This window comes from Neurospora tetrasperma, assembly GCF_000213175.1.
Source record: "Neurospora tetrasperma FGSC 2508 unplaced genomic scaffold NEUTE1scaffold_81, whole genome shotgun sequence".
NCBI classification, from domain to species: Eukaryota; Fungi; Ascomycota; class Sordariomycetes; order Sordariales; family Sordariaceae; genus Neurospora; species Neurospora tetrasperma.
Window position 1 is genome coordinate 5,548,372 of NW_009799179.1, and position 27,048 is coordinate 5,575,419.

At 52.0% G+C, this 27,048-nt stretch overlaps 7 protein-coding genes across 7 annotated transcripts in view; 5 read left to right on the forward strand and 2 right to left on the reverse strand.

The window, feature by feature from the left end:
• NEUTE1DRAFT_150244 (uncharacterized protein) overlaps positions 1-2,014 on the reverse strand; it is a gene marked incomplete at both ends in the record, with an annotated part of 3,902 nt that extends 1,888 nt beyond the window's left edge. Inside the window, 5 exons of the mRNA XM_009858094.1 lie at positions 29-886; positions 952-1,113; positions 1,166-1,511; positions 1,652-1,745; positions 1,884-2,014. Of these exons, the coding sequence (XP_009856396.1) occupies positions 29-886; positions 952-1,113; positions 1,166-1,331 (1,186 nt within the window). The remainder of the gene's footprint in view (positions 1-28; positions 887-951; positions 1,114-1,165; positions 1,512-1,651; positions 1,746-1,883) is intronic.
• Positions 2,015-5,423: 3,409 nt separating this feature from the next.
• Positions 5,424-10,647, forward strand: NEUTE1DRAFT_54802 (uncharacterized protein; the record flags this gene model as incomplete). Its single annotated transcript, XM_009858095.1, has 5 exons — positions 5,424-5,837; positions 5,892-5,921; positions 5,977-6,073; positions 6,138-10,203; positions 10,260-10,647. The coding sequence occupies 5 exons, from the start codon at positions 5,424-5,426 to the stop codon at positions 10,645-10,647; spliced, it is 4,995 nt and encodes a 1,664-aa protein (XP_009856397.1).
• A 1,285-nt stretch (positions 10,648-11,932) lies between these two features.
• NEUTE1DRAFT_54658 (uncharacterized protein) lies at positions 11,933-12,115 on the forward strand (the record flags this gene model as incomplete). The annotated part of the gene is made up of 1 exon (XM_009858096.1): positions 11,933-12,115. A coding segment is annotated over one exon (183 nt), but the record flags the coding sequence as incomplete, so codon positions are not given.
• A 678-nt stretch (positions 12,116-12,793) lies between these two features.
• NEUTE1DRAFT_72738 (uncharacterized protein) lies at positions 12,794-14,774 on the reverse strand (the record flags this gene model as incomplete). The annotated part of the gene is made up of 2 exons (XM_009858097.1): positions 12,794-14,410; positions 14,540-14,774. 2 exons carry the CDS (start codon positions 14,772-14,774, stop codon positions 12,879-12,881), a joined length of 1,767 nt encoding a protein of 588 aa, XP_009856399.1.
• A 2,452-nt stretch (positions 14,775-17,226) lies between these two features.
• On the forward strand, positions 17,227-20,923 carry NEUTE1DRAFT_72741 (uncharacterized protein; the record flags this gene model as incomplete). Its single annotated transcript, XM_009858098.1, has 5 exons — positions 17,227-18,543; positions 18,601-18,820; positions 18,887-19,006; positions 19,061-19,174; positions 19,234-20,923. 5 exons carry the CDS (start codon positions 17,227-17,229, stop codon positions 20,889-20,891), a joined length of 3,429 nt encoding a protein of 1,142 aa, XP_009856400.1.
• An 857-nt stretch (positions 20,924-21,780) lies between these two features.
• On the forward strand, positions 21,781-23,409 carry NEUTE1DRAFT_91440 (uncharacterized protein; the record flags this gene model as incomplete). Its single annotated transcript, XM_009858099.1, has 2 exons — positions 21,781-21,985; positions 22,072-23,409. The coding sequence occupies 2 exons, from the start codon at positions 21,781-21,783 to the stop codon at positions 23,151-23,153; spliced, it is 1,287 nt and encodes a 428-aa protein (XP_009856401.1).
• NEUTE1DRAFT_91442 (uncharacterized protein) lies at positions 23,387-24,847 on the forward strand (the record flags this gene model as incomplete). The annotated part of the gene is made up of 2 exons (XM_009858100.1): positions 23,387-24,413; positions 24,702-24,847. The coding sequence occupies 2 exons, from the start codon at positions 23,432-23,434 to the stop codon at positions 24,845-24,847; spliced, it is 1,128 nt and encodes a 375-aa protein (XP_009856402.1).
• Between the last annotated feature and the right edge of the window lie 2,201 nt (positions 24,848-27,048).

Sequence of the window (27,048 nt, forward strand, 5' to 3'; positions counted from 1 at the left end):
GGGGGGGGGGTGGAAGAGGTTCACGTACAGGCAGAAGGCTCATCGATGAGGTAGATATCAGCAGGAATACCGAGAGCAAGAACGATGGCAACTCTTTGAAGTTCACCACCGGACAGATGCTTGACTTCCTGGTCAATGAAATCATCAAGCTTCAGAGGCTTAACGACATCAGTCTGGAACTGAGGAGACAAGAAAGCAGCCTTGATCTTCTTGAAGAACAGCTGGCGAACGGTACCCTCGAACTTGGGAGTGATGGTCTGGGGCTTCATGGAGATCTTCATCTCAGGAACCCTCTTGGTGCCGTCAGGCTTAAGAACACCGGCCAAGAGACGGCAGAAGGTGGTCTTTCCAGTACCGTTCTCACCCATCATGACGATAATCTCGGAATCAGAGAAAGAACCGGCGTCGATGGACAGGTGGAAGTTGCCCATGGTCTTCTCCATGGCAGGGTACTTGAAGGCGCGCGACTTTTCCTGAATGAACTCCTCAGTGCCTTCGGCAATGCGGAAGGTCAAGCTCTCGTCACGGAAACGCAAGTTCTCAGTAGGGATGTGGCCATCGAGGAAAATGTTGATGCCTTCACGGACGGAGTGAGGGAGGGTGACGACACCGTAGACGGCGGGCTGACCGTAAAGACAGCAGACGTAATCGGAGAGGTAGTCGAGGACAGACAAGTCGTGCTCGACGACAATGACGTAGTCGTCAGGGCGGAGGAGAGAGCGAATGATGCGGGCAGCACTCAATCTTTGTTTGACATCGAGATACGAGGAAGGCTCGTCGAACATGTAGACATCGGCCTTCTGAACGCAAACGGTACCGATGGCGAAACGCTGGAGCTCACCACCGGAAAGGAGGGTAACATCACGGTCGTAGATATGGCGCAACTCTATTCAAGATCAGCCAGGGCGTCCAAATAAGCAAATCACTAAGCGCAAAGCATGTTGAGCCTACCAAGGGTGTCGAGAACCTCGTCAAGGTTATCGAGAGAACGGCGGCCCTCAATCAGGAACTTCACGCTCTTGTCGGGGGTGCGGATGGCCTTGGGGATCTGATCGACGTACTGGGGCTTGACAACAGCCTTCAGGTCATCCTCGAGCAGCTTGGTGAAGTAGTCTGCGATTTGTCAATCCTCTGATCTCCTTCCAAGGTAAGCCGTATTCCTTACTCTGCAACTCAGAACCGCGGAAGTACTTGATGACGTCCTCCCAGTCAGGTGGGTTGTCGTACCTGCCCAGGTTGGGCTTAAGCTTTCCGGAGAGGATCTTGAGCGCGGTACTCTTGCCGATACCGTTCGTTCCGACAAGACCCAAGACGTTGCCGGGGCGGGGCATGGGAAGACGGTGGAGCTTGAAGCTGTTGGCGGCATAGCGATGGGTGATCTGGCTCTCGAGGTTGGTGGGCAGGTTGATAATGGTGATGGCGCCGAAGGGGCAGCGCTTGGGGCAGATACCACAACCAATGCACAGCTGTTCGGAGATGAAGGCAATGCGCGACTCGGGAGACACCTAGATATCGGATGTCAGGAGGATGTTGTCGCGCAAAACACGGGGATCGCAAGGGGTCCGGAGAGATATTACCTCGATCTGTTAGAGAGCAGTTAGCTGTTTGGTCCTGTTACCGCAAGAGGACTATGGAGAAGAGGGAAGCTTACACAGAGTTTACCGGAGCGCACAACGGGGCATGACTTCTTGCATTCCTGGCGACACTTCTTGGGCTTGCACTTGTCGCTACTGACGATAGCGATACTACAGATACGAAACAGGCGAGGTCAGCAAGGTGGAAGCCAGACAGCGCATACAGCCAGACCAGCACAAGCCAGTCTGGGCCGATGCTTCTATAAGCAGAGCACACGTGCGTGTGCGGCCTTGGGATCGTAAACGCACCGAGTGAGTTTGTCCGACATCTTGTCTGTGATTTCGCTCTGCGGACTGATCGAGATGGGTGACTGTGGGCGGACCGCTATCCTAGGCGCAAAGCGGGAAATGGGGGAGGGGGAGAAATTCTCAAGGTGCCGCACGTCTCGGAATGCTACGAGCAGAGTGGAGAGGGCCAAACAAGGCGGAGGAGGCTGACACTCTTTAAGTTTCTCCAGAGGCAACGTGGGTCGACGCCGGGTTGTGGACAATGTCAGTTCCCTCGTCTCAAAAAATGTCGAGACCGCTGCACCGTGCGCCGAGTCTGGTGGCAGGGCGGATCGTAAAAAAAAAAGACCCCGCTTGCCCTGATGTGAAGTAAGGTAGGTCGTCGGGCTTCCTACTTAGGTACCTCTAGCCCCGCAACGCTATGTACCAACATGGTAGCAGGGTTGGAGCTACATAAGAGGTGTAAGCTGAAATGTGCCACGGTTGATAGGTTACCTCTTAAAGGTACCAACTTTACCTAGGTGCCTAATGCCAGGTGAAAGTCCACTGTTCCTGTCCCGCTGTCATTGCTTCCCTTGCCTTGCCCCGTGTGCACTTTTTGTATGTAACGACCGTCCATATGAGTACCTAAATTCCACCTCCCCAGTCGGGCAACTCTCAGTCCACACCATGATTTCTGTCTCAGGACTCTAAAACATGACAGGAGCTTCTATCCTATTATTGCTGTTGCACCAAATATCTAGCTGATGTTCACGCAGGTGGTCGTCCACATTGGGTTCCACTTTTACTATTGTTCCTCTGTCCTTTGTTCTGTTTTCGCTTCTCATTGATCTCCCCTTCATTTCAGTACAACCGACTTCTGCCCAAAAATTCTTACAGTGACCCAAGTGGCATCGTGGAGAGCTGAATAATCATGGGCGTGTACTTAATGTCCTGCTGAGGTCAGTTTGTGCTCATTATCAGCCAAAACAGATCCGATTTCTACTGAACACAGCCTTACATCGCCTATTTTCCCGAATACATGGTCATCGCTTCCATTGGACGACTATAATGCGGATGATGATGACTAGACAGTTTCATTGGTATTGCCACTTTCTTTGTCCAGGCGATGATAGTTTCCTCCGTGGGTGAACACATCCGACCCATCCTTTCACAAGTGAGCGTTTATGTCTAGTACCCCCTCGGCTAAAGATAATTCGTCAATGGCGGCGTATTGTTTGTTTGGAGGGGAGTATGGCCGACGACATCAAGCTTGATCATGACGCTCGGTATGAGGAGGTGCATAGCTAGTTAGGGTTGACAACTAAAAGCGCTCGGACTCCTCCCACAACCGTATCGTTTAAAGAATTCACTCGCAGCATGACGGATGCCGTCAACGATCACGATGCAGAGAGGCGCAGGGTTACTGACATCAAACCGGACTTCCGAACAGAGCTCTGGCTGCCTGTCGACATATATTCCCTGCGCCCCGGCCGGGCGCTGACTCACAATCAAGCTACTCTGATAGTAGTCTATCCCACATGGTGTTGTTCACAGGCAGAAATGACATCGGCATCAAGACATTGAAGATAGTTGACAGTGGTCAATGTTGGCACTCAAGGAAGGCTGATGGCCCCAGCAGCACGTGATCGTGTGGGTCCATCGTCCTGGACGGATCTGCTCCAGCTGCGTCTGGGGAGCGGTGCCTCTACCCACTTGGACATACAATGTCTGTCCTCATAATCTGAAGGGAGTTTAGGACTGGTCAGATAGGCATCAGACGGGAATAAAGTCTTTGATTAGGTATATCTGGTTCTCTCTGACACTTTGTGGAATGGATTAAATACGTAGAGGTGGCTCCGCACAATCACCTACAAGACATTGTCGGCCTGACTGCCCGCTTGGGCTTGCTTGCGTCGGCTCGCAGTAGGTTTTCTTCGGAGCCGGAGCTCCAGTGGTGGGAAATCATCCAAATCACCTTGGTGCCGGTGCTCGCGGTGTAACAAGCTGAAGTAAAGCACCAGGCGGGAGAGACCAGTGCATGGCTGGCACCTGCACCGGAGCTGACAAAGAATACCCCTTCGACGCCAACATGCCTACCTAGAAAAACCGGGCGACGTCCACGTACTGGGAGTATTCTCAGCTTGTAGTCCATCTTCCATCTTTCCCACCTTGTTGATTCCCAAGTCGCACCGGTACACAGTCTATGTGCCATCAACCGACGACAACACTTCTCTGAATCATTTGTTGTTATATCAACCACGTTCCATCCTTGAACTTCTTCCAGTGTTGTATAACCTGGTAGCTGAACAGTCATAACCATACATACCACTACCTCCAAGCAATTGAATCGGGAATCGCCCACACTCACCTGCCTCACACCGCCCACGCCGTTTGGAAGGGCACGATCGGAGTGGGCAACCAACGAGCTGGCAAGCTCCAGCGATGATATCCGACCAGGCTCGAGCCGCGTTGGGTTTGTGTCCTCTTATTCGTCCTTTCCAAACCCAAACTTACAAGAAACATTGATCTTACAGATCTTCGTCACACAACTGAAATTCGTGCGTTGTGAGCAAAACGGGCAAGGATCGTGACAGCGCCCATCTCACTGGATTAGGCAAGTGTACTTCCTCCTGGCGCTACCATCCAGTGAAAGAGAACATCATTGAAGTGGTCAGATCACAAGACGCGCGTTACATTTCGGTTTCGGTAATTACGGAGCTGAAACCTTGCAGTCTGGGTATCGACTCTGGCGGTCCCACACTTGAGTTCGGAGGTTGCTTCCAATGAAACTGACCAATCAGAGAGCGGGACTGAGCAAGCATTGAGTTGAGGGCAAGCGGGCCTCGTCTGAAGCACAAGCCAGGCAGTGGCCCACTGGCGTTGCTGGTTCTGGTTCACCATTTTCATGGATTCTTCTCCTCCGTCCATCACTGCGATTTTCCGCTACACCATCACCACTGCCAGCCCCCTCCCAGGGTCTCCGGCCTTGACCATTTCCCCCACCACCACTCCTCCCACGGCACCGCGATTGTGAATCTCGGACTTGAAGATTCACTCTGCAGTCTGCTGCCTGGAGGCTCTTAATTCTTCCATGACTTGTGAGTCCAGCCACTGCCGCCCACTGCCCACTGCCCACTGCCCACTGCGTGCCCTGCCCTGCGTATTCGCCTTGCATTTTCCCCATCATTTCGCCCATCGAAGCGGGCCTCGTCGCCCTTGATATCCATCGTCTACCAGCTTGTAGAGGTCGCCAGACCGTCGATTCTTGATGAATATCGCCTCTACAGCTGCCCTAGACCATGGTCTGCTCTCCCGTGCCCTCAGGGCGCCCACACGCGACTGCAATCGCCGTCGCCGTCCGCCTCATCATCCACAGCCTTGCCTCCATCACTTACACGCGAGCCAATGCGACAATCATCATTGAGACTCGTCCGCTACCCCGATGCCGGATTTCTCTGATGATTCCGGGTCGCAAGAGTGGCCTCTTTCCATCGCCCCAAGTAGTGATTCGTAAATGACGCGTACCGCTGGCTGACATCGTCGTCTTACAGCAGGCAGCCTCCGCGTCTAAGTCTCAAAATGTCGACATCTCCCGAATCCGGTCCGGTGTTCGGGCATGTGTCACCGCCGGCGGATGACAGCCACTTCAACTTTACCAACGATACCGAAAGCACGAGCGACCTTTCCGACGTTAATGCCGCCGAGGCCGACCCGAATGACGACGCCGACGCCCAGTCGTATCAGCCTGCCGACGAGGCTGTCTCGCCGATACAAAAACCCGAGTTGACGCTCGAGGAAGCGTCCGATTCAGCAAGTGATAACGACGCGTCAGATGACGGAGACTTTGACGCCCCCGATAGCCCCAGGTCCGCTCAGAGCAACGAAGTCGTGTCTGCCTCGTCGTCCCGTACCGTCGTGAAGCGCAAAGTCGCCCACGCGACCGAGGATGATTACATCAGAGAGAATCCTGCCCTGTATGGGTTGAGGAGGAGTGTACGAATATCCCGCATTCTTGTTGTGTTATACCATGCTAACGACCTACAACAGTCACGCCCTACACAACGCCGTGCGCAGATCGTAAGTGGATCCAGATGAGCTCTCGTCGTTACGCCTCTCCTAACTGAGTAAACAGATCGACTCAGATGAGGAAGATGAACCATCCGAATCGGATGCCACACCGGTGTCTAGAAAGCCTGCGAAGAGACGTCGGGTTGAACGCTCGTTGCCTGGTAAGTTTTCACCCGTCATACTCCTCGGCATTTTGTTTCACTGCTGACTTGTCGTGATTTCCAGCTTCCAAGCGTGGCACTCCTGCTCGCCAACCCTCAATCGATGATTCCGACTCGGACACATATGGAGGCGCCAAAGCCCGCAGCTTCCAAAGAAAGGTCCGCAGGCAACAAGAACAGGACCCTGCCTTGGCTTTTAGCGAAAAGAGATGGTCTAGCCGTCGGGCGGCCCAGGTCTCAGCCGGCGCCTACCAAGAAAGTGACGCAGAAGAAGATGAAGAGGACGACTCCGAGCTTACCCCCAACTACTGGTCTGCCAATGTCGAGGATAACTCGCCATACATCGAGAAAATCCTCGGTCATCGTCCTAAGGAGGGTGTCGAGGTCACAGTGGATTCTACGCGACACGACTTTGAATACTTCATCAAGTGGCAGGGACAATCATATCCCCACAACACCTGGGAAACTACGGAAACTGTCGCAGGCTTCCGAGGCTTTCGCCGCCTCGAAAACTATTACAAGAAGGTTGTTGAGTACGAACTGGAGATGCAATTCGGTGGCGACGATATCAGTCCGGAGCAGAAAGAGCAGTGGTACCTGGATAGAGAACGTGAGCAAGAGGCCCTCGAAGACTACACAAAGGTCGAGCGCGTTGTGGCTGTCAGAGACGGTGATGAGGGCACCGAGTATTACATCAAGTGGAAGGGCCTGCAATACGACGAGTGCACCTGGGAAGCCGAGTCTCTCGTGGCCGAACTTGCTCAGGACAAGATTGACCAGTTCCTCGACCGATGCAACCGGTCATGGCAGTCCGACCGCAAGCAAACTAACCCCGATACCCGGTCGAGGATGACCAAATTGGAGAAGCAGCCTGACTATATCAAGGGCGGCGAGCTTCGCGAGTTCCAAATGAAAGGCCTTAACTTCCTTGCTCTCAACTGGGTAAGGGGCAACAACGTCATCTTAGCCGATGAAATGGGTCTGGGAAAGACTGTCCAAAGCGTCTCGTTCCTCAGCTGGTTACGGAATGAACGCGGCCAGGAAGGACCGTTCCTTGTCGTCGCTCCTCTTAGCGTCATCCCCGCTTGGTGCGATACCTTTAATCATTGGGCTCCGGATCTCAATTACGTCGTTTACCTGGGCCCGGAGGCAGCTCGGTCCAATATCCGAGGTTACGAACTTTTTGTGGATGGTAACCCGAAGAAGACCAAGTTCAATGTCTTAGTCACTTCCTATGACTACATCTTGGCCGATGCGGATCATCTCAAGAACATCAAATGGCAAGTTCTCGCTGTTGATGAAGCCCACCGTCTCAAGAACCGAGAGTCACAGCTCTACATCAAGCTCAACAACTTCGGCGTTCCTTGCAAGGTCCTCATTACCGGCACACCCATTCAGAACAATCTAGCCGAACTCTCAGCCCTCCTCGACTTCCTTAACCCCGGAAAAGTCGTCATTGACGAGGAGCTTGAAGCGTTGTCTACCGCAGATAACAAAGGTCCGACTGATGAAGAACAGGATGAGGCCAGGCGTATCAGGACTCAAGAGAAGCTCCGCGAGTTGCATCAGTCAATCGCTCCTTTCATTTTGCGTCGCACCAAGGAGACAGTCGAGTCGGACCTTCCCCCCAAAACCGAAAAGATCATCCGAGTTGAGTTGTCTGACGTGCAACTTGACTACTACAAGAACATTCTCACGCGCAACTATGCTGCCCTCAGCGACGCGAGCAACGGCCACAAGCAATCGTTGCTCAACATCATGATGGAGCTGAAGAAAGTCAGTAACCACCCGTACATGTTCCAGGGTGCCGAGGAGCGTGTCCTCAACGGCAGCACACGCCGTGAAGACCAGATCAAGGGTCTCATTACAAGTAGCGGCAAGATGATGCTTCTTGATCAGCTGCTGGCGAAACTTAGGAAGGACGGACATCGTGTTCTGATCTTCAGTCAGATGGTCAAGATGCTAGACATTTTGGGTGACTATCTCCGTGTTCGCGGATATCAATTCCAGCGACTCGACGGTACCATTCCTGCCGGCCCAAGACGTATGGCCATCAATCACTTTAACGCCGAGGGCAGCGATGATTTCTGCTTCCTTTTATCTACCCGTGCCGGTGGCCTTGGAATCAATCTTATGACGGCCGATACTGTCATCATCTATGATTCGGACTGGAATCCCCAGGCCGATCTACAGGCAATGGCTCGAGCTCACCGTATCGGCCAGAAAAGACCTGTCAATGTCTACCGCCTCGTGGCCAAGCAGACTATTGAAGAGGAAGTTGTAAAGCGTGCCCGCAACAAGCTCTTCTTGGAGTATCTTACCATTCAGGCCGGTGTGACAGATGAAGGCAAGGCTCTCAAAGAGCAGTTCAAGGAGCGCGGCCTCAAGATGGACGAGGCCAAGACTGCTGAGGATATCTCGATGATCCTCAAGATGCGTTCCCAGAACCTGTTCGAGCAATCCAGCAACCAGCAGAAGCTGGAGCAGCTCGATATCGATGCTATCCTCGAGAATGCCGAAGTGACCAAAACTGATGTCGATGACAAAATCAACCTGAGCAGTGGTGGTATCGACTGGGATAACTGGATGCAGGTCACCGATGTCAAAGTTGACGATCTCGCTCTTGACTGGGATCAGATCATTCCAGCCGAGCAGCTTGCTGCGATCAAGGCTGAGGAAAATAGAAAGAAAGAAGAGGAGTACTTGGCAAGAACAATAGAGGAGAATGCTCCTAGAAAAGCTGCGTTGAAAGGCTCCAAAAATAGCGCAGAAAACGATCGGGCTGAGCGTCTGGCAAAGAAGCGACAACGCGAGAGGGAAGAGCAGGAAGAGCTCGAAGAGCAGCGTGCATTGCTTTCAGATCCCAAACGCCCCCTCAATGAGAAGGAAACCCGAAACCTTATCAGGGCCTTCTTCAGGTACGGTTCCTTGGACGACCGCGAAGAAGAGGTTGTCCAGGATGCTCGCCTCAGTGATAGAGATCGGGACTTTCTGAAGTCTATTATCGAGGACCTTGTCGTTATCAGTCGCCGCGCTGTAGATGCGAACAACGAGAGACTTCGCGAAGAAGAAGCCAGGGCTGGCAAGCCACTGGCGAAGAAGGATAAGAAGGCTGTACTTGTCGATTTTGGCGAGGTGCGGAAAGTCAACGCAGAGACTGTCGTGGAGCGACCCCCTCAGCTCAAACTTCTGCGCCGCGTCCTCCGGGAGCACGCAGACATTCTCAGTTTCAGGCTTCCCGAAGCATCCAAGGCTGCCGCATATACTTGCGACTGGGGTGCACGTGAGGATGCCATGCTGCTTATTGGAATCGACAGGTACGGATTTGGTGCGTGGACGCAAATCAGGGACGATCCTGAGTTGCAGATGCACGACAAGTTCTTCCTGGAGGAGCATCGTGTCGACAAACGGGAAGAACGAAAGAAGACGGAGGCTGTAGGGATTCAATCCCCTGGTGCTGTTCATTTGGTCCGAAGGTCCGAGTATCTCCTGTCTGTTCTGTTGGCCAAGCACTCTAATGATGCTGCCGCGAAGAAGGCAGTGGAGAACCACCATCGGAGCAAGAAGCTTCTCACGAACAACGGCCATCGACGCGGTGAAGCTAGCTCTATCTCCGGGTCCCCTGCACCATTGGGCGTTAAAAAGTCTATTCCTCACCGGGACCACCACCATCGGACTCTCAGCAACGCGAATGACCGGGGGACCCCCAGGCCAGACCACAAACGGAAGTACACAGATGATTACGAAGAGCGCAGCTCGAAGCATCGTCGGGTGGAAGACGAACGTCGTGGTACAGATAGCAAACTCGACAAGAAGAAGGACAAGGCACCCAAGGTCGATCCCGAAACATTGGAGAAATGGAAGCGGGACAGGCAGAAAGCGGTGGAGCGCTTCCATGAACTTGCCAAGTTGAATAATGATGAGATCGATAGCTCGGACAACTTCCAACTTGTTTGGTCTCTACTTCGGCCCCTCAAAGCGAACATGGAACGCATCATGTACTCTAAGGAACGTTTTCCTGCGGCCAAAGAACGCGCCAAAATTCTGGGAGAGGAGATTCGGGCATTTGGTAATTTCCTTAAGCAGCTGGAGGAGAAGAACCCGCTGGATGGTTTGGAGCCACAGTTCTGGTAAGTCTAGAAACTCCCTCAGATTGCGCTTTCACACTGGCTAACGATAGATGCAGGGAATTCCTTTCTTCGATCTGGCCCATCGGTGAGGTCAAGGTGTCGGGCCGAAGACTCCAGCGCATGTTCGGCGACCTTTGCAAAAAGGATAGCGAGAACAAGGAGGATAGATCTCAGAATCTGAAGAAGCCGAGCCGCCAGGATCTGGAAGATGGAGAGATTGCCAGCGATCGCGACGATCGAAGATCTCGTGACCCTTACCGCGACGACCGGCGCGAGGACCGGCGCGAAGAGCGACGAGAGGAGCCTAAGCGGCGCCCGAACTATTACGAGAATGGCGATCGACTCAACTTTTATCGCCATCGTAGGGACATCGATAGGGGAGCACCGATTCGTCACTCATGGCAGAGCAGCCGCAGTCCCTCTCAGCAGCAACGGCCTTACTAGGGGAACCACCCTCTTCTCCCATCTATAATTGTTACTCAGCTCTTGCATTGTCTGGCGTACGGGTTTAGATATCTCGACTGGGGTTGTTGTTCTGATTTTCTGCTCCTCTATCCTCATCTGGGAGTTGACAAGTACACGGGCGGGCGTGGTGTTACATTGGAACGAGCGATACCTGTAATGAGGAATTATTTATGTTACAGAAAGGGCGCGCGCTTTTATGAAGGGTTCAGCATTATCCTATCGCTGATGATGGTTATTTTCGTTGTTGTGTATGGTTTTGCGGAAACCGCGTGCGCCGACGTAAAAGAAAGGCACGCAAGCGTTCTACTCGTCAGGCACTCATCAACATGCCTCAAACAGTCTTGGTTTTCTTCTTTTTTTTCTTCTTTTTTTTTTTTTTTTTTTTTTTTTTTTTTTTTTTTTTTTCCCAGTTATCTCAGCAACATAAAATTGAGGGGAACGGATGGATGGTTGGTTCTGAAAGCGTACAAAGAAGGGAAATAACAAAACTTGATCGAACTCCTCCCGCAAAAATTTGAGGATCACTTATTTGGGACAGGGGATAATGATGGGGAAAGAGAAGGGACCGTGCGTCGTCATTGTGCTTTTTCCCCCAACTTATCTTCAGTCGCCGAACACGCCCTAAACTTAGAAAGAGAGAGAGAGAAGAGACATTAAAATGATATCCATAATAGCATCGCCCGATCTGTACTTTTCTCTTCTGTTTGTTTGTGTCTTGGGGCGTTCAACTTCATCATAGTAGGTGAAGATACAATATGAGTGTGTGTTGTTGTTCTCTATCTGTCTATCCTCACCTGCGTATCATAAGATGGAGGGGGTATGTTTTAGGGTCGGAGAAAGGGATGGTGACAGAGAGTTATTAGTGACAATCAATGAGTTGTTTGGCATTCTCGGTATTGATGGTTGCACTAGTATGAGGCCACGACATACACGGGCTCAAGACGGGTTGCCGGCGATGCGTTTACGATCACGGTGGTCATAGACAGAGCACGGTTTAGAGGCAGATAGATACCACGGCATATAAGTAACGTCCAGGTACCTCTATGTTCCATGTTCTTTATTATTCTTGGCTTGGTAATCTTCACCACGCTTATGCGTTGTTTGTTTAATTGACTTCTCTAGGATAATTTCACGTTCACCCATCCCAATTCACCCCTGACCTTGTAAACAACCAACTCAACGCACCATCACAGGAGCTAAGCGAATTTAGCTCCAAAACCAAAAAAAGAAGAAAAAAAGAGAAAGAAAAAAGGGCCAAACATGCGAACTTGAACGACACGAAGGTATGATACATAAAGGAAAAAGAAAAACATACAGCACCTGGGATTCGCTGGTCGTCACCGACCCAACTACTAGTCAAGCGATTGGTGGCTTATCTATGGGAGAGCGGACGGGATCCCGAGTTTTCCACCATCTATGGCCGTATGTACTAACTGTTACCCAGTAACACTAAGATCTTATATAGCACAAAATATGATGGTAAGCCGGCAGGGATCGTACTGTGCAATAATGTGCAGTGGTAGCTGCTGGATGGACGAACGGTAACGAGGCTCGAAAGGAAAACAGTTCTTTCTTTATTTGGCTGTGTGTGTGACTTGGCATGCCCTGAACACTCCGTCGTCCCTATCGATACTATATTGTCTTGCTTACTCCATGTTCACGGTCTGTAATAAGTTGACATTACTAGTCTGCCGTAATTTAGCTAATGATAGGTATTTACGACCAAGGCAGTTGGATGCCAGCTCACAGAGACACAATTGATGCACGATTATATAATGAACGAAACCAAGTCGTAAAAATTCTCCTTTGTGTGTATTTCTACCATTGTACGACGTCGAAGACACGCCTACAATGATGTGTTGTGACCTTGCTTGGTATTCTCTGTCCGTCCTCTTAACGTACACCTCCTAGAAGAAAGGAAGAAAACGAAGAGAAACTGAACCCATTCCATAATCAACCATCCACCCAACCAAACCGACCATCCGCTATCCGTCACCCTGTCCATCGCTATTGTACATCGACGGGGAGAGACCGGATACTTGGAGACGTAAAGATCGCCCCTATGCCTTTTGCCTGACCTTGCCAAACCATGTGCCCCAAACCGCTCTCATGTTTTTTATGGTCAAGACTGCCGAACCCCCTCCACATATTTTGCCCTCTATAACCCCAAATCAATCATGTTTCACCCCACTATCGTTTTGGTCCAAGCCTTAGTCGATCAGATGCCCTATACCCCGAGGCTTTGACTTGGGCGAGATAGTCAGCGTAATGTCCCGCCCCGAGCCCGGTGCTCCCGACTGACTTGAGCCGACACTAGGTGTCCTAGACCTGCTTCTCGTGGTCATGGTTGGGCGAGGAACTTTTACCGCCGTTGGCCGCAGGGACGGAAGCACTGTGGGCACGTCCTTGTCGAAATCTCGAGGCGGCGAGGACAGATCCGAAGACGTGTCCGGGTCAAAGGGAATCTGTTTCGCGTTTTCCTTCCCTGGAGCAGCCACAGCTTTTGTGGCCTTGAAGGTACGGTTGATGGCGTTCTGGGGTTTAACAACCTCCTTCTTCTTCGTCTGCCGCGGCTTGCGCTGAGGAGCAGAGCCAGGCAAGGGTTTGCGCCCAGTGGTAATCGCGGCGCTGACAAGGGTCGTCTCTTTGGAGGACGTGGTTTTGCCGAAGTTAAGAATGCTCTGCTTCGCTGTGGTCTTGGTCGTCGATTTCCGCGCAGGAAGAGTGGCACGGGGCTTGGGGCTCGCGCTTGGTGTCGGAATCCCGCCTTGTTTCTGTACCAACACCTTCGCAAGCGGCTTTTCGTCCTCGTCGTCTGACAAAGGTGACTTGCGTTTGCGTTGAAGGAGTACATCAACCCTGCTCTTGCTGAGCGTGGCCTCTAGCCTCTTTTCCTTGTTCTCATCCACCAGCCATGTTGTAGGATCCCCTATATCCTGCTGATCCCATCTCGGTAGATTTACCAGCTCAGCTACATCGTCGCATTTCCCCCTGATGACGTAGTCCCAGCAATCTTTGAATTCCGCTCCTTGAGGCTCTGGGTCAATGTTGATCCAGGCTGTGATACCATCCCGACGGCTCCTGGTCAGCTGGCACATCTCCTTGACGAGCCTTCGAACGCCAGGAATCTTCAGAGTTGTGCCGACAACGATGACTGCGTCCGGAACCCTCTTCAAATCCGCCTTTGAAACGTTTCCGATGGCCTCCTCGTCAGGGTTGTACTCGTTGTACAACACAATTCTAGGCCGTAGCCGGCCAATGCCGTGACTCCGTTTGCCAGCAAATGTTGTGCGTACCTCATCCTGTTCCTTGCACTTTGCGCACAGAGGAGCTTCAGAGCCTTCGAAAAGCTCGGCATTGAAGGGCTCCAGGTGACTGCACTTTGTGCATACCATCTTCTCCAACCCACCGTGCAGCTGGACGGTAACTGGCCACGGACCCTTCGCGTTCAAAGGGACGTTGGTGGCTAATGGTGGCATCTGGGTATCTAGCGTATCTATATTTTGGGTGTACAGTCGTAGTAGTCGTCCCTCCTCAGCCATGGAGGCTAGCATGTGATGAAATGGTGTAGGCTTCGCCTGTGACGTCAATTGCGCCAGTTCGCGCACCATGGTGTGGAAGGACTCAGTAGAGTCATCGTGCTTGTACACAGATGCGTCGAAAAGGTGTTTTCCGGAAGCCTTCAGCTTGTGCTGACCTCGTAGCGTCGCGAAGAGACCGGTTGACGAGCGGAAATCGGGGACTAAAAAGCGCGTCAGCAAGGTCTGAGAAGAAAATGGCGCGTCATGGACTATCCTAGATGCGGAGATGATGAAGGGAAAGTGAAGGGGGAGAAAAAAAAGGGGGGGAGGGGTGTGTGGGAATGACATACTCCCAGCTGAGACGGATATGCCAGCACCAGCAATGACGACAATCTTCTTCTTTCTCCGCAGAGCCGTCAATAACCTGTCGAGGTTTTCATCGGCCTCTTCCACACGATTTTCAAGATCGATCCGGTCGGTGGTACGGGGCCTTGGCGGTGCGGCGGTGCGGCGACGCTTCGTCGGAGGAGGTCCATCTGTGCGGACCTGGATCTCCTGGGCCGAATCTGAATCGGGCCCCTTCATGGGGGAAGCGCTGCCAGAGGGTATCGAGCTGGAACTAGGGGAGGGATAGCGGTTCGAGGCATCGAGCAGCAAAGGCGTAGGAGGCAGAGAAGGCGACTGAGAGAGAACTGAGAGAGGAGAGGAGGGAAGAGAGCCTGACGAGGAGGGAAGAGAGCCTGACGAGGAGGAGTCGGACGGTTTCGGTCGCAAGCAGTCCATAGCTGCTGCCTTTGAAGGCGCGTGTCCCACTGCAGGTTCAATTGCTGCTACGTCTTCTCCAGCTGCCCTGCAGTATCTGAGCGTGACTAGTGTTGGGTGGACGAGCGGGTGGTGACGGGAAAAAAAGCGTTTGTGGTTTGTGGGTCAAAGGTTTGGTTTTCGCGATGCTATGTCATGGCTGAATCGGGAGAGGCTCTTCTTCAAGTCGATTCAGGTTGTTGTCGCGGTCGTCTTAATGGGATGGACAAAGGAGAGGCAGCTGAGTTGGCTTGGTAAGTCGATGTCTTGACTTGAAAAGATGGACGAAATTGGAGAGCTCGAGTTGAGGTCCTGCAACTTGGTAAAAGGATCGATCTTATGGTGCTGAACCGTGCCCCGGACGGTTGCTAACAATGTTAAGAATAAAATAAGTTGCACTTGTGCCGGCTGCAGTGGCAGACAGACACCTTGCTTGAACAATTGAAAATCGGAGCAAGACCTGAGTTCAATGGTGAGGCGCGAAGGTCGCGGTTTGCGTAGTGTACAAGTACGTATCCACCTGCACACTAAAAGTCCTTGGCTGCTGTTGGTGGAGGAATGAATTGGCAGCGTTCTATGCAGACGGTAGGTCATCTGAGCGACGGGAAGAGTAGACGATTACAGATTGCGGGCAGGCTTGCATGTGCGCAAGGAGATTCTAGCGGGCAACACGATTGGACCAGTCGGATTCTGGGACATGGAGGTTATTAACCAACAGAGCTGGAATCCAGCCTTGTGCATTCTGAGAATGTGCAAGAGACAAAGAAGACATCAACAGCTGTTGGTTGGGTAACGACGACTCTCACATGAGTACCATTGAAATTGAAAGAATGCTTCACCTCTTTTGTCAGGGAGGTACATGGTACATCTCCACAGAGAGCAGAGAAAACCTGGTTTATTGTCGATGATCATGGCAGACCCTCGAGGCATGGCGCTATTGAGGAGCAGGTACATGATAAGTAAAAGATCCGGACATGAAAGACTCAGGTCCGTCGGTACAGAAAGTATACTACTGAGAACATTGGGTTTGGACTTCCATTGCGTGTTCACACTGAGCTCAAGAAGGATAGCAGAATGGAAAGTATTCAACCCTCGAGACCGCAATTCAGGCAAAAAGTAGCGCCCCGAGAAAACAAGGCGGCTCCACACAACAAAGGAACGAAGAAGGCCGGGGCTTGTCACCGCGCGGTTGCCGGGAAACACAATCCACGGGGCGGACCCACCTGCAGCTCCCGTCTTAGTGCCGCCCTCCCGCCCCCCCGGACCACAGATCAGGGACCGCGCTACCTTAACACTCAGCTCCAGGAGACAAGCCAAGACCCAGAGCGCAAGCCATGTGTGGCTGGAGAGGGCTTGTGCTATCTTCGGTAACGAACGGCAGGCCTTACGAGGCGTTACACCACTCCGCACGTACCATACTGTGTAAGTACGTACAACTTCAGTTCGCTGTTGCACACAACTGAAAAACGACGGAGTTGCAGTGCAGTGCAGTGGGTGGAGACACAGTGCTTACTGCACCCAATGTGACTGTGAGTATCGTACCGTCGCGAGCTCAGCTGTCGCGATCACCGAAACGGGGACTGGAGCTTCGTTCGGCACTCAATGACACTGTATTGCTTCTTCTGTTAACATCCAAGCTGGGCTTCTATTCCTTTGTTTCTCTCAACGGCCTCAGTTGCGCGGCCAATCTCGACCCATTTTGAATAACTCAGTTTCACCCCATCTTGCTCAAAAAACCCGATTGTTTGAATAACTGGAAGATTAAAAACATCGTTTACTCACTACACATATACAACATCCATTCAGGTGGTCAGCCGTTGTCTCAGTTCCTGCACACTGCACATACAAACGCCATCCAACTCAAGTTCTCGACCAGCATCAAGTCTCCTTTCATCGGCAATCTCGAGTTTCTAAGGCTTCCGACCTGGTCAGGCCCATTGTGTCGGCACGACTAGACTACAATATATAAACGGCAATTGGAGTAATTTTGGAGGATAATTTCTACACGGCGCTTAGCATCCTCATCACTGCCTCCCAGTCTTGGAGACTTCCCAACTCGAACGACTTGGCATCACCGGATTCGAGCTCTTAGTACACAAAAGACGTCTTTCACTGTCGGGCATCGGATTTGGCGCGAGGGTATGGTCTACGGTGACCACGGCAAGCTTGGCGAGTTAAGAGTCAAGAGACTCCCTGGGTCCATAAGCCCCCAAGCCTGGAAGGAAAGCTCACAGCAATGAGCGGCCACGACATACCCATCCAGCTCTTGGATGGGGGCTCCATCGACGTCCAACACCATGATCAGATGAACGCCATGGATACGGCCATGAACCTCGACGATGTCGATGTTGATCTCTTTGGCGATTCTGTCATGGTGGACACCGCCTTGGATGGCTTGTCTGCCCCGAGGCCGATGCCGTCCAAGCACCTACGCCAACGGCTGGATGATCTGAGAACCCATGGGTGCCACCAGGCCATCGCATGGTCACGACAGGGTACCATTGCCTCCATCACCAAGGATGGCCGCTCGGTCGAGTTTCGCTTCCTAAGGTGCCGTCCAGAGGATGCCGGCTGGGAGTTGAGCGAACCATACCTTTATAGTCCTGCTATTATCCCCATGCATACGACGGCTGGTCCTATTGTTCATCTGGCCTGGTCCACCACCACCCCGACTCCCGAGCTCGCTGTCGTTGACGCTGTCGGCCGCATCACCATCCTCAGCCTCACCATCCATCTAAACCGTCCCTTCATAACCCGGAAGTGGGATGCCGACCCTGTCGACGACCTTCATGCGGTTGTTGGTTGTTACTGGCTCCCTTTGCTCAATCCAAGACAGTTTGGCGTCATGTACGGGCCTGCAGTATGGGTGCAGCCCGAAGATGCCAAAACCCCTGGCGATGGGCTGTACAAGTATGAGAGCTCGTACACAAAGCCTACAGGCCCTAACCATCCTAATACAAACAAAAGTGCCCTGGTCTCCATCACCACAAACGGTCTTCTCAGACTGATGTTTCAGAACAACAACACTCGCCTGGAGGAGACTGCCATCGAGCTAGAAAGCATCACTTCCTCGGACGATCTAATTACCCATGCCGCTCTTTGCAACGACAAGAATGCTCTCTTGATAGCCCTTGCTACAGCCTCCAAGCAATTGCGGATCGTCAAAGCCACGATCTCATGGGGAAACGACAAGCCTGCCGAAAAGCAGGCGCATCCACAAAACGCAGCTATAACCGCATCTATTTCAGAGCAACATGTCGCCGTCGCACCTTTGCTCCAGCACGATTCCAACGATCCAGTGCTGGATGACTCCATGTCTCAACTGTCCCATATCGAATTCCTGCCATCTATTCCCAAAGACAAGAACCTGCAGGCACATCATAACCCCGTTGTCCTCACGGTACGCTCTCACTTGCCAGCGGAAGGCGCTTCTCTGTACGAGCAGGAACCTACTAGTGTCATTGATCGGTGGGAAGTTGTGAGCGAGCAGCCACAGACTTTGCACCCGGCCTTTGCCCAACTGAACACCGGAAACAGTATGACGAATCCCAATGTAAGACGTCTTAAACCATAATAAAATCTTAGTCTAAGCCGCTAACTTGACATATAGTCCATGACCCGCCTACGTAAACTGGACGCGGTTGTGATACCGAAAATCGTGGTTTCTGTGCAGGTTATGTATCTAGGCAAGGTGGTATGCTTTGCCTTCAGCGATGGCACCATACAGTATCGCGATAGGGTTACTATGATGGAGTTGTTCAACGAGCAAAATGTTCATCGCGTCCTCAGCCCGCATGACGTAGGGTTCCAATACGTCAACGACACGCCATGTACGCCTCTTTACTGTCCTTGAACACTCATCCACCGCCGCTAATCACTCACTCCTCTTTGACCAGGTCTCCAGGTTGCCTTCTCGCCGACTAATTGCTCTTATGTGCAAATATCCGAAGACTGGGATATAAAATGGAACAGCATGCGATATACTTTGACAGACGCCAATACTGCGTTACAAACCGGTGGGTTCTAACCTTGACAATGGTTATTGAATGTTCTTTGCTAACACCCAGTAGCCCAGCAAAGCGCCGTCATGGCAGCCCTGACTCTTGCTTTATCCTCGGCCATCACTACATCGATAAATTTTGATGATATCCTGGCGCTGGCCCGTCCCTACAGCGATAATCCACGTAAGACCATATCTGGAGTTCCTCGACTCAGACAGCCATATACTGATACGTGTAAGTAGAATTTGCGGCCTCTTGGGTCAAAGATTTAGTCAACCTGCTTAAGCTGAATTTCGACTTTTCCGACGAGGGCCATTATGACTCATTGGTTCGAAGCCCTCTCTTCCAAATATCTCTTAGCATCCTCAACCACATGGGCTTCCGCGGCGAGTTCCGGCCCCGGCCATTTGAAGGAAAGCTATCTTTTCTCATACTCCAGATGCGAAACTTCATCGTTCTCGTGAGCCTTTCGCTCAATGCTCCCAAGAGCCTCGGGATCAGTCCACTGGACGAGGCAGAGGTCGTCGAGGTCTTGGTTGGCTGCGTCACATGGGCGCATACTCTGATAGGGTGGATGGTTGACTGCCTCTTCGACCTCGCCGACGACCCGGCCTTCATAAGCATCTTGAAAGAGCAAAAAAGGTTTCCCGACCTGGCCAATTTCCTCCGGGCCCGCGGCGATGTATCCCTGCATCTCCTCTGCTGCTCCTCAGCTCGTGGCTTTATCATGGCCGCCTGCCGCAGATTAGCCCACCTCGAAGGCATGAGCAACCGTGCGATTCGCTACTGGGAAGCCAGTCGTCCCAAGACCGAAAATAACGACGGTAGCGGCGGCGGCGGCGGCGGCAAAGTCCTTCCCGACAGCCTCTACTTCGCCTACCGAAAGATGCAACGCGCCACCAGCTCATCTCTGATCAAAGTCCAGGAATTGAATGAAGTCCTGCAGGGTTTCGCCCAGGACGTGCGCACAGCCTACCAAGCGAGCCTCTCCCGGCGCCAATCTGGCAACAACCAAGCGCAACAACAGCATCCATCCCCCCAACAAAACAAAAATCAACCGCAACAGCAACAGAATGCCGAAGACCAGTTTATCAAGAAAGCACAGGCCCACTGCGAACTCGACATGCTCCTGGGCGCTAACCCCCCGCCTTGCTTCCGCGAGGTGCTACTCAAGTTCTTCACCCAAACTTTGCCCGTGTTCAAGAGCCATGTCGACCCGGCTAAGCTGTATTTCGCCAACTATGAGGTGCTGGAGATTGAAGAGAATCCGAGGATCCTGGCGGCTAGGAAGGCTAGGCGCAAGTACATTGATGTGTTTACAAAGCGGGAGATACAATTTCCTACTTCATCAGGGGATGCCCGTGGCGGAGGCGGCAGCAGCGGCGGTGGTAGTGCTGCTGCTGCTCCTGCTGGTGGTGGTGCTGGTGCTGGTGGTGAAGATGATGGTAAACGAGGAGGTATCACTGGTGCGGGTGAAGGTCAAACACCCAGCCAAAACACTCTCGCACCAGGTGGCGGGATTTCCATCAAGATCGAGCTCGGTACCGGATCGACCCCGAACCTCAAGGGGGTTTCCACCCCGGCGGGCGGCGGCGGCGGCGGCGGGAACGCAAAAACAGCTGGTGGGAGCAATGCCGCCGCTGTGGGTGCGAATGCCGCCAACGGAGGAGTAGGAGGAGGAGGAGGAGCGAACATCAACAGCAACGGCACTGCTGAAAACACCAGCAATCAGTGGCGGAGATGTGTCCGGTGCACGGCGGTCATGGAGGATTTCCCTGGTAATCATTACAGGGCTGGGTTCACGTTTGTGATGGCGCAGCAGAGGAAGTGTATGTGTGGTGCGTGGTGGGCGTTGGTTCCCAAAACTACGGGCGGGGAAGGGGCTACGGAGGGATGGTGAATAGGATGCATACCCGGTCCTTTATGGTGCTGTTATTGGAATTACTCGACTTGGGGTCCAATAAAAGGGCGTTTCATGGTATGAAGAGAAAGTGGTTTGATGAGGATGGGGTTGTCAGCTGAGAAAGGATGGCTGTGAGGGATGTGAGCAGGATAAATCAGGATAGGTAGGATATGCTAGGTGTGTCTTGTAAAGAAAATGAAAATCACGGGGTTTTTGTTCATTGTAGGCAGATATCTGTGTCTCGCATAGTCCCAGGGAGCCAGGTTCAATCATGGTACTCGACGCATTCGGCTTGGGACAATGAATATCAGGTACGCTACGCTGCCCCTGACCAGAACATGACAAGTGACTGCAGCAGGACAATTCGGCCATGTTTTTGCTTCCTTAGGAGATATTAAAGATCCAGAGAATGGGGAAACGTGGGCAATGCCAGGAGTCGTTGGAAGCCCTCTGGCCATAACCGTTGTGGTGGGATCTCTCCATGCCGAGGAAGTGGTTCTTGTAGTGTACAGTACGGGGTAAGAAGCCCGGGATAAGGGGCAATTTATGGGGCGGTTGAGTGCGGGGGAGGTGATATTGTCCGCTAATATTTCCTATTTCCACACCAACCGGGTCAAGGTTTCACCAAGACGGGACATAGTATGGTTCGGTGACAACTCAACCGCCCCCCATGGGCCAGGCACAATGTTTCTGGTTGCGGGTGATAAGTTTAAATAAAGACATCTTTCCATCGGGAGGACCGTCTGTGGTGACCCGAAACGTTTCTTCTCTTCAAGCCGTTGACATTATCAATAATCGATGTATCACGGACCAGTGCCATCTATCCTTTACTTGAACATTTCCTTCTCACTCTCAAGCGTTAAGGCTATAAAGTATCACCACCAAGATGGTCAGTGACAGCGGCCATGGCGCCGAGTATCGCCAATACCTCCCAGACCTAACCATCCCACGCTTTACAACTATGCAAAAGCAAGATGCCCATGAATACGCGAAGGAGTTCATCAACGGAGGAAATCCTCCATGGCTACACGGTCTCTACTTGCACTGGAGAAAGCTCTTCCAAGACCCCTTCAAGGGGATTACCAACGACGGTTAGATCACTCACCCCCTCCACCCTCACTTAACACGTCTCGTCCACTCCTTTACTCACAACTTTTGCATGGGAAAAAAAATACAGGAACTGTCCGCCCCAATCTCTTTACCCTCCAAGACGAGGGCATGCCCATCGACTCCATTGTCTCCGCCACCACCAACCTCCTCTCCCTCCTCTCCCCCCAACAGCGCTCAGCAGTGACCTACCACATCGACTCGCCAGAATGGCGCACCTGGTCCAACCCCGAATTCTTGCTCAGCAACAAAGGAATCCGCCTCGATGAGGTCCCTTCCGCCACCCGGGACGCCGTTCTCGCCGTGCTACACTCCACCCTCTCACCCGAAGGCTACGCCAAAGCCCTTGGCGCCATGCGCATCAACGGCTTCCTGGGGGACCTAGTCCAAGCCCCGCGCGTCTGCAACGAGTTCAGTTACAACTTTGTACTCTTTCAAACCGCCTCCGGCCCTTCCACTTCCCAGCCATGGGGCTTTTCGTTTTATGGCCACCATCTGTGTCTGAACGTGTTCCTGTACAAAACCCAAGTGGTCATCTCGCCCTGGTTCACCGGCGCAGAGCCGAACCTGATCGACGCCGGGCCATACAAGGGCACCCGTATCCTCCAGGAGGAAGAGAAGCTGGGGTTGCAACTGATGCAGAGCCTCTCGGCTGAGCAGCAGAGGCAAGCTCAGGTGTACAAGCTCCTGCGCGACCCGGCCATGCCCAAGGGGAGATGGAATCACGACGACCAGCGACATTTGTGCGGCGCGTACCGGGACAACCGGGTGGTTCCGTACGAGGGGGTTTCCGTTGCTGGCTTCACAGAAGAGCAGAAAAGGTTGGTGGAGAAAATATTGGAGCAGTACCTGCTTTATCTGCCCGCGCAAGCTAGGGAGATCCGTATGGGCCAGATCAGGGAATGGTTCGATAAGGAGACGTATTTTTGCTGGATTGGCGAGTTTGGCGATGATGATGCTTTTTACTATCGGATTCAGAGCCCTGTGGTGATTGTTGAGTTCGATCACCATAGTGGTGTGTTTTTGACGAACAAGGAGCCGGCCAAGTTTCACATTCACACGCTGTTGAGGACGCCGAATGCGGGGGATTATGGGATGGCGTTGAGGGGGCTGTTGGAGGGCGAGAAGCAGGAGTATGTTTGGGAGGGATAGTTAAGTGATGGACTGGAAAACCCGAAACCTCGAAGCCAAGTAACAAGAGATGATCACAGGACGGTATGACAGCTCTGGCCGTTTTGTCGTTGTGGACAAATAAAAGATAGGAGGGTGGGAAATGCTGGACAGGGAGAAGAGGGGGGGAGGGGGGGAAGAAGAAAGAAGAGGGTGCACCCCACCACCATGTCGCACCTGCCATATGTATTGACGATTGGCGGCTATTCTAGAGTCGCAACTTCCTAGACAAAGCTTTCACAAGCGATGGAGATTTCCACATGTGGATGCACAGTCTTTGTGCGGTTAAACGGGATGATCTGGGTCGAGTCCTATGCGTCCGTCTCCTCCCCATACCAGTCAGGCCAGCGCTCGAAACATGGAGCGTCAACATCGACTTCGACATCGCACAAAGCCACTCTATGATGCCAATGGCTTCGGCATCGCAATTGACCTCGCCCTTCTTTAGCCAAGAAACAGCTAGTACCAACAACAGCTCACAGTCGTCACTACTATCTTCCCAAGCCTCGCAGCCTTCGACACAAGCCTCTCGGGCTTCGTCACCACTTGAGCCCGATCCGGAAGAAGATCTTGACCAGGAATATTTAGACGAAATCGACGAGCATCCGCCTGACGGATGGACCGGATATTTGAGTGCCCAGTATCAGACCCATATCGTCGACAATCTGAAGCAGACCGTGTTCGAGAAGATCGACCAGCTCAAAGCCTCCATTACCTCCCTTCAGCAGAATCATGCCAGTCAAGAGAAAGCCAGCACAGCATCCGTCAACGAATTCAGAGCCACACACGATCAGATTTTCAGCACCCTTCGAGACCTCAAGCCTATTCCAAGCCGGCTTTCCGCACTAGAAACCCATGTCAGGCAGAACAAGGAACAAGCAGGCTATGCCCTGTCCAATCTCGACGACAAGGTCTCGAGGCTGAAGACAGATCTGGGAGTAAAGTATGACGGAGCCATGAGGGGGTTGAAAAGCGTCCAACAACAGAATATGTCCCTCCTTGAGGCACTCGAAGTCCTGCAGGGGAAGATTAGGAATTTGCAGCAACAACAGACGCAGACGAATGAGAGGCTCTCCTCTTTCCAAAATGAAATAGAGAAGGCTTTGGCACCATACCAAGGACTTTCCCATGAGGCCATGGAATTATTGAGACAGCTCCATTCTCGTCGCGCGGATCTCATGGGACTTATGGACCGGCCGACCACAGCTACGAGCGGCTCGAACGTGCCACTTATTGAAGCAGGTAGGTTGTCATATTCCTTCCGTAGCCGGCTCAATATCTGACAGTTGTAGCGCCTCAAACCCATCTGCCTTGGAGATCGCCCCAAAATACGGCCAACGAAAGCAACCCAAGCCAGCTAGTTCAGGCAGTTTCCAAGACCAGAGCAGCGCAAAAAAGAAAAGAATTGCCACCAGCACTTGATCTCACGGGTTCGGAACCCTCTGTTGAGAAGAGAGCAAACCCAAAGCGAAGGAAAATCGACTTACCTGCGGTCAGCTCGAATCAACAACATCTTGATGACACGAACAGGCTGCCTCTCGCCACAGCTAAGAAAGCGCTTCCCGCTCGAGAGAAACGACCATCTGCCACGACCAAGCAGCCCGGCACCACGAAGCAGAAAGCCCCCGTTGCAGACATGGAAACCCCTCCTGTCAGAGCCAACGTTCAAGACATGAGGTTGCTCTTCAAGAAACACAACGATGCATACAAAGCAAGACCACCCAAAGCCGAGTGGCTCTTCATATGGAAGTTCATAAACGAGATTGAGAGTCCAGAGAAGCTGAGACATCTTCAAGAGCGCTTGTTGGAACTTTTACCAGACCATATCTCGCAGCGAAGAGCGTCACATCGTCTTGGAGATAAATTTATCCAAATATCGAGATCGCTGACCTGGGGCCAGTTTGCGAAGGCACTTGCCGAAGTGTAGCAACGGTAAGGTGGTTCTATGGATGGAATATATGATATTACAGAATGTGGAGGAGAGCTACCATTTCACAGCCTTGATCATATGAGGCGTGTGCCATCTCTCGGGCTCATATATGTGGTATGTTGCAAGTCGAGTGGGTCAGTATCTGGATGCGAAGATGGTCAAAGGGCACCCGAAGGACGTACAGGGAGGCGCACTATGCCTATAATTGGGACCAACTCCATGTCATTCACTATATATCAACAGTATGGGGCAGGGTAATGGAGTAAAGATAGGAATATCTAAGATCGGGCTCTAGAGAACATATAACAGAGAACAAATGGGTGTCATGTAACCGGAAGGCCAGCCGAGTTCGAACCAGATCTATCCAATATATGATTTGCTCAACCCTCTTCCTTGTCATTTCACATCGATGTCAAAGCGAAACATATCCTTCGTAATCCATTTTTTCTTATTTATTTCACACCCTAACATGCCGGTGAGAACCCCTCATCAAATTAACCGCCCAACACGCCTCCTTGAAATGGCCCGAATTCGCTCCCATATGATCCTCGCACTTTTTCGCCAACCCCTTACACGTCGCATCCTCATCCAATACCGCACCTACCCAATCTCCACAAAACACCGTGTTAAAGACAATACTATGGTGCTTGCAAATGGTACTGGAGCGAACATCCGCGGTCAAATACGGATGTGGTCAGCGGCGTTCCGAAATCTGGCGGGTCTGCTCTCGGGACAGCGGAAACAACTAACGCCATGCGCGGCCGCGTTAGTTGAAGAGGAAGAAGAAAGAAAATGTAATACCTCTAGTCACAGTCGTCGTACTCCCGGCTAGTTTCGTCGCGAGATCGGATCCGCGCAGGAAATACCAGACTTTGATGAAGCCTATTGATCCTCCTCCTCCTCCTCCTCCTCCATCTTTCTCTTTGTTCCCACCACCACCGCCAACTCGAGTCATTCCCAGAAACATTATAATACCACTCAACACCATGAGATTTTTCACGCCCCATACAAAGGATGAGAACAATAGAAAACCTTACGAGATGCTGAGGATGCTGGAAAAAAAAAAAAAAAAAAAAAAAAAAAAAACCACCAGATGAGCTTATACATACTGATATATGCTCGAGAGGAGGTCAATAGCGAATGTATGTATACTTCAGTCGTGTACAAGCAGTCATGAACTTCTGTTCTTCTTCAACGTTTGGAGTTTGTCCATGAGTGACTGATCTACCTACTCGTATAATGTGATGAATAGAGCCACTCGACTATCTCTTGAGACACCCATAAGAGAAAACTGACACAACAAAAAACGAAGCAAGCTTTTCTTTCAGGTACCGGGAGTCGATCGCTTCATCGCTGAGCTCTACCGCTTGATACTTACCTTCCCTGTTAAATTTCGCGATGAGCACTGGGACACAGATCCGTGAGGCATTCTTAACGGGCGGATGTTCTTCTACATCAATGAAAGCGATTGCCCATAGAATCTTGAGTATCTAGGTATTCCTAGCACCCACGCACTCTCTATGTACACGCAGACCGCAGCAAACCGCACCTACCCAGCGAGCCAGCCTCCCCCCAAGGTCGGCTACCGTGGTCTAGAATCACGGACTTCCCAAGGCACCAAAGTTCACAACAAAGAGATACCATGATGTTTGACATTGGCGAGGAATTTGGAAATTTCTGGATAAGCTGTTGATCTGCTTGATCTTGTGTCCTATTCCAAGACCTCTCGCATTTATTCTGCCCTCTGTAAGATTCCCAGGGTGTGCATCTCTAACCACTGAGGCAGCCTTACTAGTCACTGATGATCTCCCCGCGCCACAGTAGTGGATGGTGGTGCCTGGGCAATCCGAGTACAAGAAAGCAGTCAGGAAGGACTAACTCATTCCGATCGTAAGCCTGTCAGACGTGCATTGTCCTTCTTGATGACCGTATTGTGTCCAATCTTCC